Genomic DNA, 15,407 nt, shown 5'->3' on the forward strand with positions numbered 1-15,407 from the left:
CAGAAAAAGGGGATGAAAGCAGGATGCTTTTTCTTTTGGTTGCAGCCTGTCTCCTTGTGAATTGATCTAAGCTAGCCCAGAGCTGCTTCTTGTGGCTGCCTCCACACCTGATGACTGCACGGTCCTGTCTCTGGTTTTCTTTCCTTATCCTAACAGCTGGGGAAAACCATTTTGCTATAGTATCTTCTGAAACAGCGGTGGTGTTAATAATGGAAAAGTATAGCCCACATGCTCCTCGGTTGTTTAACTTATATTACTGTGGAAAAACTCTTCCTTGCATTAGAGGCTAAGGGTCATCAAAATCTTGCGTTAACAGCTGTCGGGGCCGTATCAAGCCCCAGCTCACGTCCCAGGTTGTGTGCAGAATCATCTGCCTTGGCTCACCACACTACCAAACCTCAGCTGAAACACGGAGGTTTCTGCGACACTATCAGACAAAGGAAACATCCCTGCATTTAGAGGAATTATTTTCAAAAATCTGCGGAAAACAAAAGCATTGATAACCAAGAAATACACAAAGTCTGTCTCAGTAAACACAGATATACATGAAGGTATAGCTCATGGGCCCCATAAGTGGCCAATTCCTTCTCTCTCTCGAGATGTGCCCAATATGAGAAGCCACACACTGCCATCTCCTCTGACCTTCCTACAGTCTTCATGTAGCTGGTGATATGATTCCAGGTGAACATTGTTTTAAAAGTTGATTTCTCTTGCAATATTAAGTCTTCATCCTTTAAAGCTGCTTCCACTCTTATTTTCCTATGGTTTTTGTGTGGATAATTGTGTCTCTAAGCAACACCCTAACAGGAAACAGCTTATTTTGTGTCATTTCAAAGGGACTGTTTCAAACATTAGCATTCACACCTGTTTTTGCTGTTTATTGAAACTTGCAGTTGCATTTCAGATGCCTGAGTAGACCCAAGGTTGCACAAAATTTTTTTCCTGAACTGCAAGGAAAAAAGAATACTGGCATCCAAATGTTATATTCTTGAGACATTATGGGCTTCAAAAGAATACCTGCACGTGTACTGCCACTCCAGTGCCAGTACATCTCACAATACTTCTCCTTTCAGGCTAAGAAATAGTATTATCTGAATTTCACAAGCAATCTTGGGTGTATGTCATATTTCCCCACATGAGAAGTCTGATAAAACAAGATGTCACTCCTGGGCTTTCTAAGCCTTACAGATGGGAAAGGCTGTCAAACGGTTAAATCACCAGCTTATCTTTTGAGTGGGTTAAACAACAGACTTGCAGCATGTTTTTCTTCTGCCACTGGTGTTTGTGTAGGTAGGTATTTAGAGAACATCTATTTCTTGATAGCTGTTTCAGCTCTTCTGCTCTAAAAAGAGTTAGCCTATAAAGATGGACCTATAGGATAAAAAGACCCTACACATACAAATGTATTTTCCACTGGTTTTGGCCAGTTTTCTTCCAAATCTCTGTACAAACTTCTACAGTCACATTAATGAAAAAGCTCTGGTAAATCTACCTTGACTTCTTAATGGTTTAAATATGCCTTCATGGGTCCCTTATTTCAAAAAGTTCCAGCTGAAAGCAAAGCAGCAAATTCTCAAGTATCTTTTTGCTCGGGCAGCTGTTCTAATTCATTCACGAAGGCACAAAGACCTAATTTTAAGTAACTGTAGTACAAATACAGGGTGACAGGGCTGCTGACTAAGTTACTTCTCAATTTAAAATTTCTGCATTTAACTCTTCCTTCCTTAGTATGCATTTCCCTTGACTACTTTTAAATTTAATGATAGTGAACAACTTTGCCACTTTATCAAGATCATTTTGAGCTTTTGATTTTATCTGAGATCTTCCTGGTCCTTGCAGCTCTGCCAGTAGCAGCTTTTGTAAATGGACAAATCATTTTATCAAACAGCTTCTTTCTGCCCCTCTCATTAAAATCATAATTTAGATTTAAGATCTTTACACCGCAGTCATTTCCAGCCCCAAAGGGCTTAAAGTAGACTTGACTCCATACACATTCAGCACAAATGACGCTGTATTTTTTATCCTCAGAAGATAAATACATCGCTTGCACAATACTCAGTCTGAGCAAAGAGATGACAGAATATTCAATAATGAATAACCAAAAGGATTTTATGTGGGTTTCTTTTTAATTGAAATTTACTGAATTAGTTTCTCACCCAGTTCTCACGTGGGCAGATTTCCCCTAGTTGCTGTTTCTGCCGTGATTAGATTTGCTTGCATAAGACTTGAGAATGAATGTGAACATTCAGTCCATCATTTCTAAAGGGGAAGAAGCTGCAGTGGTACAAGCTCAGAAAGGTCAAAATTCCTTGAGGAATCACTGTGGGGCTACAACTGTTATCAAGGTATTACTGCTTTTTTCAACAATGAGTAAGGACACTTACTATGGGTTCTTAAACACGAGCAACAGCAGTGCCTCACCCACATAAGTAATCCCATACGTTAACATCAAACTGTCCAATTTCTTATTTTATTCCACTCCAAAGCTTTAACTACTTGAAAAGGCTGCTAATGCTTTGCCTCATCTAATGCAATTAGATTCAATTTTTATTCTACTTCTCATTTGATTCAAGAGAGACTGCATTGAAACCTTCTGATGTCTATAGCCAGGTATACCGCCCATTGCCATCCACAGACCCACTCAGCTCAGGGAGATGTATTACTTAACAGTAATGACAAGTGCTGGCAACATCAGACCTACATTTGTTTTATAAACCTAGTGTGCCAATAAAACAGGCAAGGTGGGATTTCCTAAAAGCTCTGTAGACCGATCTACTATTGACTTCAGCAGAAGCAGGCTATTGGGGAGATATAAAATTAAACATATTTGATTTGTTTGGATTGCTATGCAATTGCCCCTTAGATTATAATTCTGTTTGTTACTTAAGTGTTTCTATTCACAAAAGGTTTTGTTATCACTTCTAAGATTTATTGCGCTCAGGAGGTCTTTCACGTTTCAAACGTTCACCAGCATGAACCCTCATCTTTGTCCTTACCCATCTTCTCTCAAAATGCACCCAGATATGCACTCGGTGCTGACACACTATGGAAACTGCCTCTTTTCATAAAGGCAAGCAAGGCTTATACGCATCGTGGGTACAGGCTATGTTTCCAATAATATCAAGCTCTCTTCATACTAAAAATTGCAGATGAAATGTTCCAAGTTGGTTTTCTGTTGCTCTAAACCTGATGCTACTATGGCAAGAGGTGAAATTCTCATTGACTTCAACAGCTGCGAAGAGAAGGTAATACTGCATTCATTAAAATAAATGACATCATTGTATTTTCCAGCACACCACCAGGAATGGATATTGTTATGTGAAGTTAATTGCCAACAGATCTATCCTATAATTGTTTTCCTCTTCTCCTCACGATGAAGAGCAATTAAAGTTCACATAAAAGCACGACGGTGTGCTTGCAAAGATGATCGATCAGTAAAAGTGAGAAAAAATGATGAAGTGTGTATGATCTGTGTCAAACGGAAGACAATCGGAGAAGGAAGAAATAGTTAGACTGAAAAAAGAGATAAGGGCCATTAACAGGATTAACACTAGGGAAGAGGGACAGGTGTGATGAGGAACAGAAAGAAACTGTAAAGCTTTACTTTTTACTTCTTTGGTAGTTATTAACTTGAGAGACTGCAAAGACATCAAACAAATACTCAAAATTTAATCCAGCACACAAATCATCAGTAGAGGAGGGCCTGCTAATTGGGAGGAAGGCAGCAGAAGCTGGAGAAATTAAGAGTGCCTGGGAAAGGCAGGTGACAGTGGAGCGTTAGAAAAGCTGTAAGAGAAGGAAAGGGATAATATCCCCAGGAGAGCAAAGGGGGAGAGCAGAGGCTAGGGACTGGCCGGGCGCCATGGGAACACAGCCCGCAGGATTTCAGGCAGGATTTGGATTTATGAGCCTGCAGAAAACAGGGCAGCTGATAAGCCCAGTAATTATGATGCCTCACTGCTATTACAGGTGCGATTAACAGATTTACAGGGAGGATGCTTAGTAATACAGACCAACTGGCTGGAGCCACGCGTGTCACCTCTGCGGACGGAGAGCTGTCAAAGTGGTAATTTGGCCCACCAACGTTTGGTTTGCAATCACATCTCCAAGCTCTTCTAAATGCACAGGGAACCGAAACACAGGTTATTTGCTGCCCAGCAGGACTATATCGCTGAGGACGAGACTGAATGTCGTGCCAAGCGGGAGGTACGTACCCACTAAGGAGACATTGCTCCTTCAACCACCCGAGCGAGAGGGACCCTATCTCACGTGATGCTGGGGCAAATTCTTTATTCCCTGATGTTACAGACGGGCTTTGGTTTTTGGGTGAATGCTCTGAGATGCTGTGGTGCTTGACATTCAGTTTGGAGAGCCCGGGTTTCAGTGCTCCAGCTAAGCACCCCAAACTCCACAGCCACACCAAAAAGAAGTGCCATTTGGTTGTCCCCGACTTAACTTCTCCGGCCGTAAAGCAACAATTAGATCTCCATCGTACTGATGTTAGAGTTTTGAAACATTTGGTTTCTGAGCTACGGTTTAATACTTAAGAAACCTCTGAAACTCTTAGATTAAGTAATCTGAGCTGATGTGCTCTGTAGAAATCTCTCAGTTTAGATGACCGAAGCACAGCAATAGCTTCATTTTCTGGGTCTGGCATAACTCTACAGGGACAGGTAAACCCTAAGCAGTACTGAGACCGATTAAAATAATATTTTCAGAAAACTTTTTCTCTTTTAAAAAGGGCTGTATTTAAAGTACTGGGGTTTCTCCCTCCCGCCTTCTAGAATAAAAACCCAACAAATTTAGGATCAAAATTATTTCATCACAACCCTCCAGCAGGGACACCTCAAGTCACCCGTGTAATTACATGGATGTACTCCAAGTAGAGCTTCCTATTGCTGCTCTCCACTACAAGAAGGGAAGCTGTGATTTAGATTACTTTTCTGCTCGGAGCACCCAACCTAAGCCCATACATTTAAGAAATGCCTATCAGTGGTATCCAAAGAAGTTAATACTCCCATGCAGCTACCCCAAGTAGAAAACATTGCTATGGTGCCAGGTCTTCACCTGAGGAAGATGACTCTAGGATGGCTTCTCTCCACAGAAACATGCTGACCGTTGACCTGCTGACCTCTGAGCCTCTTGCTCTCTGTTCTTTGTCAAGACTACCCAAGTGAGAAAATAACTTTTGGGAATCTACCGGCACATTGATCAAAACATCACACACGCCTAAGGAATCGGATCTGGCCACAGCAGACCAAGCTGAAACACACTCCCATGCTGCCTGCAGACCGCGTATAGGATGGCAAAGACAAATAATCTGACACTGCAGCTTAATAATACTGCTTGCTCCTCCAACTGCTTTCTCGTTTGGGTTTTGTTTGGTTATTTTTTAACTTCAAGAAGGTCAGCTCTGGAGGCAACTGCTCCCTAATTTGAACCCTCTGCAAAAGCTGCCTGTACAAGCCTCAGAGAATTGCAGAGCCCTAAAAAAAGCGTAACATTGATGCTGATCAGGTGCACACTCTGGTGTGACTGTCGCCTTTTGGTTTGCGTTGGCCGTATGGACAGTGAAATTGCATTCACGGAGAGCAGAGAGCCAGAACCTTCCCCAGCTGCAGCTCAAATTCATATCCTGAAATACAACAATGAAGAAGACAGGACAAATATATTTTCCCCTTAAAGCCTTCAGACCATCTTGGTTATCTGTGGAATTTCTTGCCAAATTACCATGTGAAGTGCTTGCTCTCAGGCAGGCTCGCTCTCGCTCCCTGGCTCCTAGCAGTGCAGTCCAACATCTGACCACGCACTTGCCGAGCTGTCCAACAGTCTTTTGCACATCACTTCGATTGAATTACGGCTTTCAGCACACCTGGACCTCCAGATTTTCTCAAAAGACTATGACACAGAGCCAGAGGGTATTTTAGAAGTGAGTGGTTTTGGTACCTAGGTTGTGGAGCACCCACGGAAATGATGTGCTGGGTATGGTGGGTCCCTACAGAAGACCCAGGGAGAAGAAGGTCTCACCCAGCCAACATCCCAAGCAAGGAGAGAGCAGCTGCCGGGAGCTGGTTAGTTAGCTGGTAGAAAATACCAAATATTCTGTCTCTCATTACGTGGCCTTTCTTCACGTGGTTTCAAAGCCCCACCTCTCATCTCACCGCCTTATCTCTTTGAGATAACCCATCCCTTTGGGTGGAGCTGTCAGTCCACACAAATACCGAGTCATTTAACTGGATACCTCGCGGGATAAGGAAAGGATGAACAGTCCTGCTCACACCTACACACTGTGCCCTAAACACCTGTAACCCTTGCACAGCTGTATAGAGGGAAGATCTTTGCACCTCTTCTTCCCAGCGGCCCCTCTTGAGCACCTGTAACCCCGACATGTTCCATCCCAAAGCAACGCACCTGCAGTAAAGGTGCTTTTTAAAAATAGTATGTTGAAAAATCACTTTTACATATTGCAGTACTTCTTTTGACCTTGTTTTTTATGGTATGGATTTCGATAAAGCAATTGTATCACTTGATTTCTGAAACATGTACTTAGACGTAAGAAGCTCAAAATCCAAATTTAGTAAGCGGATGTCTCAACATGTTTTACTATATAGGCACCTAATGTTTATTCTAACATTTAAGGGAGGAAAAAAAATCTGGTTACAGTGTCTAGACTCATGGACTGAGTCAGAAATCCAGAGCTTCAGGCATCCCAGAGTTGCCTGATGCACTAGGCAGAATGAATCTGTGCTACTAGAATATGGGGAAAGCTATGATGGATTATGCTGTACTCTGCAACATTTTAGCAGGAAGAAAACTGGTCTGAGTGATGCTTTGCTTTCAGTCTTTAACAAAGTGCTGGGAACTATTTGTGATTTTCATTTGGGGAAGGAAGGAAAAAACTCAACTGAAAAACAAAGTCTACTGCCAGTTAGACCAATGAATCAAGGATAAATTTCACCTAGCTGCTCTTTACAGAAATCAGAACAATAATAATAGCAATTGCCTACAAAAGAATACCTTTTGGAGTGCAAAATAATGACTGAATAAATGGTGTAGACTGACAGCAAGCAATCAGAAATTAGACTGAAGAATTTTCTTATATAGCTCTGAAAATCGAGATGTGGCTAATGAAAAATGGACTCAACATTTCATTATGCAACCACAAACGATGCAGTAATAAAAAAAATGAATGCCCAGAGTGCTACCGAGGGGGTGTTGTAAGCCACTCGCGTTGTGGGCTATTCAGGAAGATTAGACTTAACATTTCATTTTAACTCTCTCTCCCATTTCTTAAAGACCCCACTAACATGTTTCTCACCCAGAGGGTTTGATTACGTCCCTGTGTAATTAGGCAAGCTGCAGAACTGCAGCCAGGGAAGTACAGGACACAAAGCACCTCAGGAAGGCTTGCTGCTCGGCTCTGCAGAAGCCCTGCTCGAGGAGGGCGGATGGAGCAGTTTTCTCCAAGCCCCACTGTGCCAAACCCTCGTGTTCACAGAAGGATGAAGAGCTGGAGTCTCCCTCCCTCTGTTCAGCCTGCACAAACCCCAGGAGAACTTGCAGCCCTGTCCCTGGGTGACTGTATTTCGATGCCTACCTACGAAGGATTTAGTAGTTTTATTAAAACCAGTGAGAGCACAGCAAGCACTCGAAAAGACCCAGTGAGTTTTCTCTAAGTTGGAATCCTCTACAGATAAAAGGCTGAGTAACCTGTGGGTGATTTACCCTCGACAGACATGGCATCTACGGGCTGTTTGCTAAGCAGTAAGAAAGCTTTCCGATGCGTCACTAGCAGAGGAGCGTGTTTTGCTGGAGTAATAAAGTTGCTTTGACACATGTAACTGATGAAGTTGTTGAGGAAGGCGAGCTGTTTTGACTCTAGATGTCTGGTAGTTCTTGGCGAGGTGGAGTCAAGGCAGCATTCTCCTCGTCAATTAAGTGTGACACGAAGGCAAGGGAAATTGCTCTGAACCAGGATTATATGGTATGGGAGCTGACAGCGGAATCAGAGGTACTCCAGGTACATAAAGGAGCTGACCGGGAGGGAACGAAGGGACCGGCTCTGCCATGGCCTTCGCCGTGCCCCAGGGCACAACTCGGCTTCGCTTCGAGCCACCTTCTCCTGCATCTCCTCGCTCAGAGCAAAACTCTGCTCCACAGCAGGCTCACTGAACTCACACAAAGTAGTGTAAGCAATCCAGGAGTAAGTACTAGCAGGTAGTATGCCAAGAGAAGGTACTACTCAGGGGAACGCTTGGCAGAATCCGGCCTTTGCTGCAGCTGGGGAAAAACACTCTTCAGCCTCCATCTCGCACGTGAGAGACGTAGACATTAGTGGCTATAAAAAGAGATTGGTGCCTCGGTTGCACTACAGGAGTGTGTGAAAGAGAATTCTGGGTTCAGCCGTTTTACACCTGTCAAGATTGCCAAAAAAGCCCTGCTGAGTTTCTCATTCCCTCCTCCCAGGTACAAATGACTGCAGACAGGGCAATGGAGTGGAGATGCAAACAAACGCTTGCAAATGAGGAGGAAACATCTTACATTTCAACAACCACGGAGAGAAAAAGCCAGGGCTGGTGGAGAAGTGAATGGATCCGCGTTTACACGTCACCTGAAGATTTCTCTGTTTGCTACAGCGGGTGTAAGGAAAGAGTGGGTTTGTTAATATACCGACTTTTTTTGTCCATCCATTCAGGTCTGTTGTAACGAACCCTTAAAAAATATACGCTCTTGTGATGAAGAAGGCCTAACGCTTAATTAAAATGGTGTTTTAATGACTGGGCTATTGAACGTACTTGAAAGGGAAAGTTAACTGAATTATTCAACGCCAAAAGTAACAATGCTTGACAACATTGCTGTAGTCACCATCACGACTCTATTATACAGATTAGTCACTATTGACAAAACATTTTCTGAACCTAATGAATGTAAGTGCAATAACGAGCTGTGCGCTTCTTCCCCTCTAATAAAGGGAAAGCGTGACACTTATTATGCTCAGAAGCCCCCAGACAACTGGCTTGTTACAAAACTTAAAAACTGGCAGAGAGAGAAAATCCGTAAAGATCTTGTGTCCCCAGGGACAGGGCTTCCCAAGCATCACTCCGAGAGCAGCAGATAGCCACGGCTTTACTTCAAGTCAATCTCCCACACGGCAGCTCTTAATGGTATTTGTAGCGTGAAAAGAATTCGAGTAAAAAAAGTAAGAAATAGTAATTTTAGAGTACAGGAAAAAAAAAAAAAATAATTCCACCCCCCCTAAACTCACCATTTGCTCATAAAGCGCTGCTCTTCCTCAACACCTACCAGAGAGCGAGTCACCGCAGGCAGCGGTAGCCGGCGACGTACCGAGAAGGTGCGTTTCGGCACAGCTAGAAGACATACGGCTTCGTGGAGCTTCTGTCTTTATTCCCACACGCACCTTAACTTTGCCAGCAGTTAAAACCACCACCGAGTGCAGCGGTGGGGCACCGCCGAAGCCCGGGCTATCGCTCCAGCACCCTCGGTAGCCCCCTCCCCGCCCCGGCGCCGCCTCTCCCGGTAACGAGCCGTTCGACCATCGGGGAGGGCTGAGGATGCTCGGCGGGCGATCGGCCCCGCTCCCTCCTTCGGGCCGGTGGAAGCCCAGCCGTGCAACCAACCCCTCAACCGGCGGCAAAACTTTGCTGGGGAAGGGACGAGGCTCCCCCCCCCCACCCCGCGGTCGGGTCAGGGGAGGGGGGGGGGGGGGGTGTCTGCGACCCCAGCGGCAACCGGAGCGGAGCCCAGCGCCGGTCCCCGGCACCGGGGCGGGCGGTGAAGGGACAAGGGGACCCGGACACCCCTACAACCCCCCACCCCCCCCCCCCTCCACCTCCCCGGCGGCTGCAAGAGCCCCGGTTGCCGCAGCAACGCGCCGGCGGCTCTCCCCAAACTTTGGTCGCTATAACGACCGCCCCGCGGCCGCGGCATCCCCCGCCCCGCGGCCCCGGGGCCGGGCGGGCCGTGTCTCACCTATGGTGGAGACGACGGTGCCCACGAAGTAGAAGGCGCCGGGGAAGTCCCAGCGGGGTCGCAGGGCGTCGACGCGGATGCCCGCGGCCATGGCCGCCTCGTAGCTCCGCAGGAAGGCGCGCAGCTCCGGCAGGCTGATGTTGAAGATGCGGCTGAAGTTGTGGAGGGTCCGGTTCCAGCGGAGCTGCGCCGCCGCCTCCGACGGGCTCTCGAGGGCCGAGAAGACGGTGGCGCCGGCGCTGAGGTACGCCGCGATGAGGGCGGCCAGCAGCAGGAACCGCCCGTTGTCCTCGTTGAGGGGCGCCAGGCGCCGCCGGCGGCAGGAGCCCGCCGCCCCCCGCGGGGGCATCATCCGGGCCGCGGCGCGGCGCCCGGCCCCGGGCGGCGGCGGCGGCGGCGGCTTCTTCTTCGCTGCAGGGGCCGCGGCTCTGACTCATCCCCCGGCGGGGCTGCCCGCCCGGCTGGCGGCGGCGGCGGCGGCGGCGGCGGCGGTGGTGGTGGCACCCGGGGGCCGCCGGCCTCGCCCGCCCGCCCTCAGCCCGACGCCCCGCGCCCCCGGGGCCGTGGGCTGCTGCGGCCCCGGCCGGCTGGCTCTGGCCATGCGGGGCGGCGGCGGCGGCGGCGGCCCCGCCGCGGGGGAAACCGCCGCGGGGAGGCGGAGGCTCCGCGCGGCGCCCGGTCGACGGCGGGCGGAGGGCGGGAGCGTGCGGCGCGGCCCCACGGGGAACCGCATCCCCGGCGGGAAGGCTCCCCACACGGCCCCCGAGATGCTGATGCTTGCCGCCGCCCCTCCGGGCCGGGGCCGGGGCTCCGGGGCCGGGGCCGGTGCCGCGCCCCCGGGGCTGCCGCCGGGCCCGGCCCGGGGGAGGGACGGGGCGGAGCGGCCCTGCCTTGCCCTGCCTTGCCTTGCCCTGCCTTGCCTTGCCTTGCCTTGCCTTTCCTTGCCCTGCCTTGCCTTCCCTTGCCCTGCCTTGCCTTGCCCTGCCTTGCCCGGCCCGCCCCGGGTACGCCCGGGAATGGGGGGGACCCGGCAAAGGCAGGCTGCTGCCCCTTCTCCATCATGTCTGCGATGCGCCTTGCCGTTGCGGAGGGTTGTTGGTTTGGTTTTCTTTCTTTTTTTTTTTTTTTTTTTTGTTGTAGCTTTAAAACCTTATTCTCCGTGGCCGGCACCCAGAGAAGTGGTTGGTAGGGGAGCTGGTGGTGGTCGGTGGAGCGCTAATTAAATTAATTTCAGCCGTTTCTAAGTGCGCCCGTTGGTGTTTCTCATCTGACTCCAGTCTCCGGGCTGCACAAAGTTAGACCCAAGAAAATGATAAATTTGGGGTTCGGTGCCAAATGCCCATTCAATCTTAGCTAGCGTCTGAAAGGTGATTTTTTTTGGTTTTTTTTTTTTTCCCCAAGCCGGTGGATTCTTTCTTCGCTGCTTGGCTTGGAACAAACACTATATCCTCTCTTATCCATTAGGCTGCAGTAAGAGCTGCAGTCCTTTCCTGAGAAACTTGTAGTAAATAATAACATTCATATTTAAAAAAAAAAAAAGAAAGAGAATCCACACCGATAACGCATTGCAAAGAGGATGGGAGTGATGCCAGTCCTGCAAACGTGTGTGCAGGGGATGGTAACACGTGTAGGAAAGATCTGGGCTTGGAAGAGCAAATACTCCCCGCAGTTTGCAACTGCCAGTGCCAGTCTCACAGGAGTTTGTTCCCTGGTTTATGTGGGGGTTTTTTAACCTAGGTTTTATATTTTTTGTACAGCAAAATCCTTGCTGCCTCAAGGTAGCTACTTGATGCCTTTTAGCAAATGGATATTCACCATCGCTAGGACTTCTCCATAGCTGTTCTCGGCCCATTTATTTCTTATTCTGGATCTGAGAGATTTTGCTCTGCCCTGAGATTTCATGTTACTGGCAGTTATCTTCTGGCCACGTCCGCAACAGGAGAATTTCCTCCCTTCCTAACAGACTGTTTGTACTCACCAGGTGAAGAAAATGCCTTGGATTTACACCTACGCTTCCTAGGGAAAGCCCACAGATAAAACACAACAACTTAGTTTACGAAGTACTCAAATATCATGTTTTGATCGCCACTAACATGTTTCGGCTTTGCTTTTTGCCATTATTGCTTTTGTGCTAGAGCATTCTGTTCTGTAGAGGTGGAAGGAAAGTGTCCAGAAGTATCAAAGAAGATTTCCAATCTCCTGTTGTGCTCAAGGCAACCAATACCACGTGCAACCCTTAAGAAAAAAAGTGGCTCCTATTTCAAAGTGTCAGTTGTGTCCCATTATAAATACTAAAACCAAATAAAAATAAAATAATTGAACCAATAAATCACAAACCCAAAAGCTGTGGGAAGTAATAGCAGATCTCAAGGACAAAAGAAGCAGGAAAAAAAAAGGGGGGGGTGGGGGGTGGGAAGTATATCAGACCTAATCAAAAACCCATCAAAACAAGCGGGAAGTCTCCCATGGATAGTCAAGGGCTTAATATAATAGGTCAGATATGGACCATTTAGTGCCAATGGCTATAGTTAGAAATAATTTCCACTCCGGTAATCCAGGAATGATTACATGCAATCCACTGTATCAGATGCTGTAAATCCGAGCTAATTTACCTGAATACATGGGAATTATATTGCTGCAGTTGGATATTGGGGTTTGGATTCCTGGTATTTTTGTGTTTGCAGGGGTGATAAGACTGTTCTTTTTTTTTTCTTTTTTTTTTTTTTTTTTTTTTTTCCCTGTTGCAAACATTAAAAAATGAGGGTCCAGTTCTCTGGAGTTCTCCGCAATTTCACCTACTGTGAAAGGCCAGTGAAGTTTTTGGTGGGAAGATGGTTAGAAAAGTTTGTGTAACTCATATTCTCACCATGCCATGCATTGTCCCCTCTTGAGTGATGGCTTGGACCATAAGTGGAGACTGAAAAATTGGCTATTTCCTTGGGTGACAGGACCAAATCTTTTCTAAGCAGTAGAAGCTGACTGACTCTGGAGCCTGTGGTGACCATTCTGGAGATGTCCTGCCGATGAAAGGATGACGCTGGTGGGATGCCGATTAGCTTGAAGAAGCACATAATAGATATGGAAGCATACCAGTAACTTTCCACAAAGAAAAAAAGCTAAGCTGAAGCAGTGAGGAATGTGGTGTAGCTGCTTCAGCATGGACAAGACAATATTTCAAGCATCACCGAATCATGGTTTCTAAGAATTAGAGCTGTTGACAGATTTTCAAAATGTTTTGACAACTCACTTCACTAAGGTTTTTTTACTTGGAGTCTTGAAAATTTGTCACCATTTTGCAAAAATACTCAATTCTTTGGTTATAAAGCTGGGGGGGGGGGGAGGGGCGAGGGGGGAAGAAATGTCCATCTATGTTTTTTCCTGTATAGTCCTTTCTAAAGCAACTAACTCCTAGAAAAACTCCATTAGCTGGATACAAATCCTCCACAGCTACAGGACTTTGGCTTAAAGGAAGGTCACGGGTTTGGTTAATCTGATCCTGACACCAGAGTTTGTTTGAGGAAACGTCCTGAAGCTGCTGCTGCATCTCTGCTTGGGGGAAACTCCTAAAGGCAGTCGTTTGGTTAAATGAATGATGTTTTTATAAATTTGCTTGATTAATTGAATCACATCTCCAGGCATTTGGTGAAAATACCACTGGCTTTGAAACCATTTGCCTAGGATTTTTTTTAAAAGCTGATGGTCAACTGTAAATTGGGTTTTACGCTAAAATTGGACCCCTGCACTGTGGGTGCATTGTATGCAAGGTGGCGGCCATTTTGTTTGCCAGGAGGTCAGTGTTTGTGAAAGCAATTATTTTAATAATCAAACAGTGATGTTTACATTATTAGCTCGGTGGTTTAGAGTGAAGCTCGTGCAAAGAAATGAGATGCATTCAATAAATGTTTAATTAAACCATTGTCTGAAAATAGTTGTAACACTGAACATCATGTCTCATTATTAAAGAATAAAGTTTAATATTAAAACTTAAACAGCCCAATTATTGTTAGTCCTTTCAAGGGAGCAGTACTTTTTTTTCTTTTGTGGGTAAAATCCTTAAATTCTCAACCATGGCTTGACGATGTGACTTACAAGCAAGTTAGCAAGACCACATCTTCAGGGATACTAAGACCTCCACAGCTAGATTCTTGGTTTCAATACAAGCTTCACTCGTACACCTCCCCCCTGGCTTTGCAGCAAATAACTGCTGAGAAAAACCCCCTCACAATTATGTCATTTAGGAGCTTTTTACCACTATATTGGCATGGAAATGTCTGAAGTAATTACTTGGAAGTGTCTCTCGCAATTGGATTGTAAACGTGCCATACAGTCCCTGACCTGAAACGTACAGCTGGTTTGGAGTAGCTGGACGTATATTCTACCTTGACAGTGACAAAAGACAAACAGGTCTGTAACTGTTACTGCAGCTGGGATTAATGTGCAGATGTCTTTGTGCTGCTCTTTATACAGCCCAGTATGGTTCAGTTTTTGATCTGTAATGCGTGCCAAGGAACTTACTTTTCAGTGAGTGGCCTTATGGTTAGTCTGGGTGCTCAGGAAACTGCACAGGCCATGAGATGGTTCTCTTCTTCACTTGTACCTCCTACTGCAATTAAGGGTACAGTCTCTGCTTTGGTATTAGTTTGTAATTAAAAGAAATGGATGAGGTAATTGGTAGTCTATGCAATCGGAGCGTTGGTAGCATTGTAAGCAAGGGCTTCAGTCATAATGCATAATGTAAGTGAATATGCCAGTTTTCTAAGTTAGAAGTCTGGATACTTTGAGATGGAGGGCGAGTTCTTCCCGGTACCCTACTTAGCGCAATGACACATCAAGACAGCAAAAAGTATACTAACTACAAAGTATTAGGGGAAAAGTATGTGTTTCCAGGGAGCCTTAGACGTTACTAATGTCTCCTCATCCTCTCAGAGTACTTTTGTGGGTTTCGCAGCAAAAGACCAGCTCGGTGACCCAAATGCCCATTTCTACTTTCTTGTCTCCTGTCTCTCTCAGGGTGACCTTTTGGGGAGGGGAGAGAGAAAACAGGCAGGCTTGTAGCTGGTCTTGAAGGCATGAGTTACCTCTGCAGCCAGCGGGGTTGAAAACCAAGTCGTTTTATGGGTTGGCTAGCAGGTGATCCATCTTGAGTCTTGGGCTGAAACCGTTATCGGGTAGATGGGCAGTATAAGCCCTAGTTACTCCGTCAGTAGCACTCGGGCTTTCATGACAGCAGAGCCGAAGAAGCTGATGAGATAAACTTGGGAATCCTTTAGGAGCCCTTTCATGGACTCCCAAGCTCAAAATCAAAAAATCAAGTCAGGGTGAGAGGTAGGAGTCAGCCATGTGCAAGCTTTGACTTGCTAGGTCTAACTGCTGGGGGATGCTAAGCTGTATTGAAACAGGAGTACTATTAACTGAAG

The 15,407-nt window shown here is 46.5% G+C and overlaps 1 protein-coding gene across 2 annotated transcripts in view; it reads right to left on the reverse strand.

Annotated features, from left to right (window-relative positions):
- KCNK12 (potassium two pore domain channel subfamily K member 12) overlaps positions 1-10,342 on the reverse strand; it is a 29,925-nt gene extending 19,583 nt beyond the window's left edge. For both annotated transcript variants that reach the window (XM_049833660.1, XM_049833661.1), the window contains exon 1: positions 9,991-10,342. In XM_049833660.1, the coding sequence (XP_049689617.1) occupies positions 9,991-10,342 (352 nt within the window). The remainder of the gene's footprint in view (positions 1-9,990) is intronic.
- Positions 10,343-15,407: the final 5,065 nt, after the last annotated feature.

Source organism: Accipiter gentilis, chromosome 30 (genome assembly GCF_929443795.1).
Source record: "Accipiter gentilis chromosome 30, bAccGen1.1, whole genome shotgun sequence".
NCBI lineage: Eukaryota > Metazoa > Chordata > Aves > Accipitriformes > Accipitridae > Astur > Astur gentilis.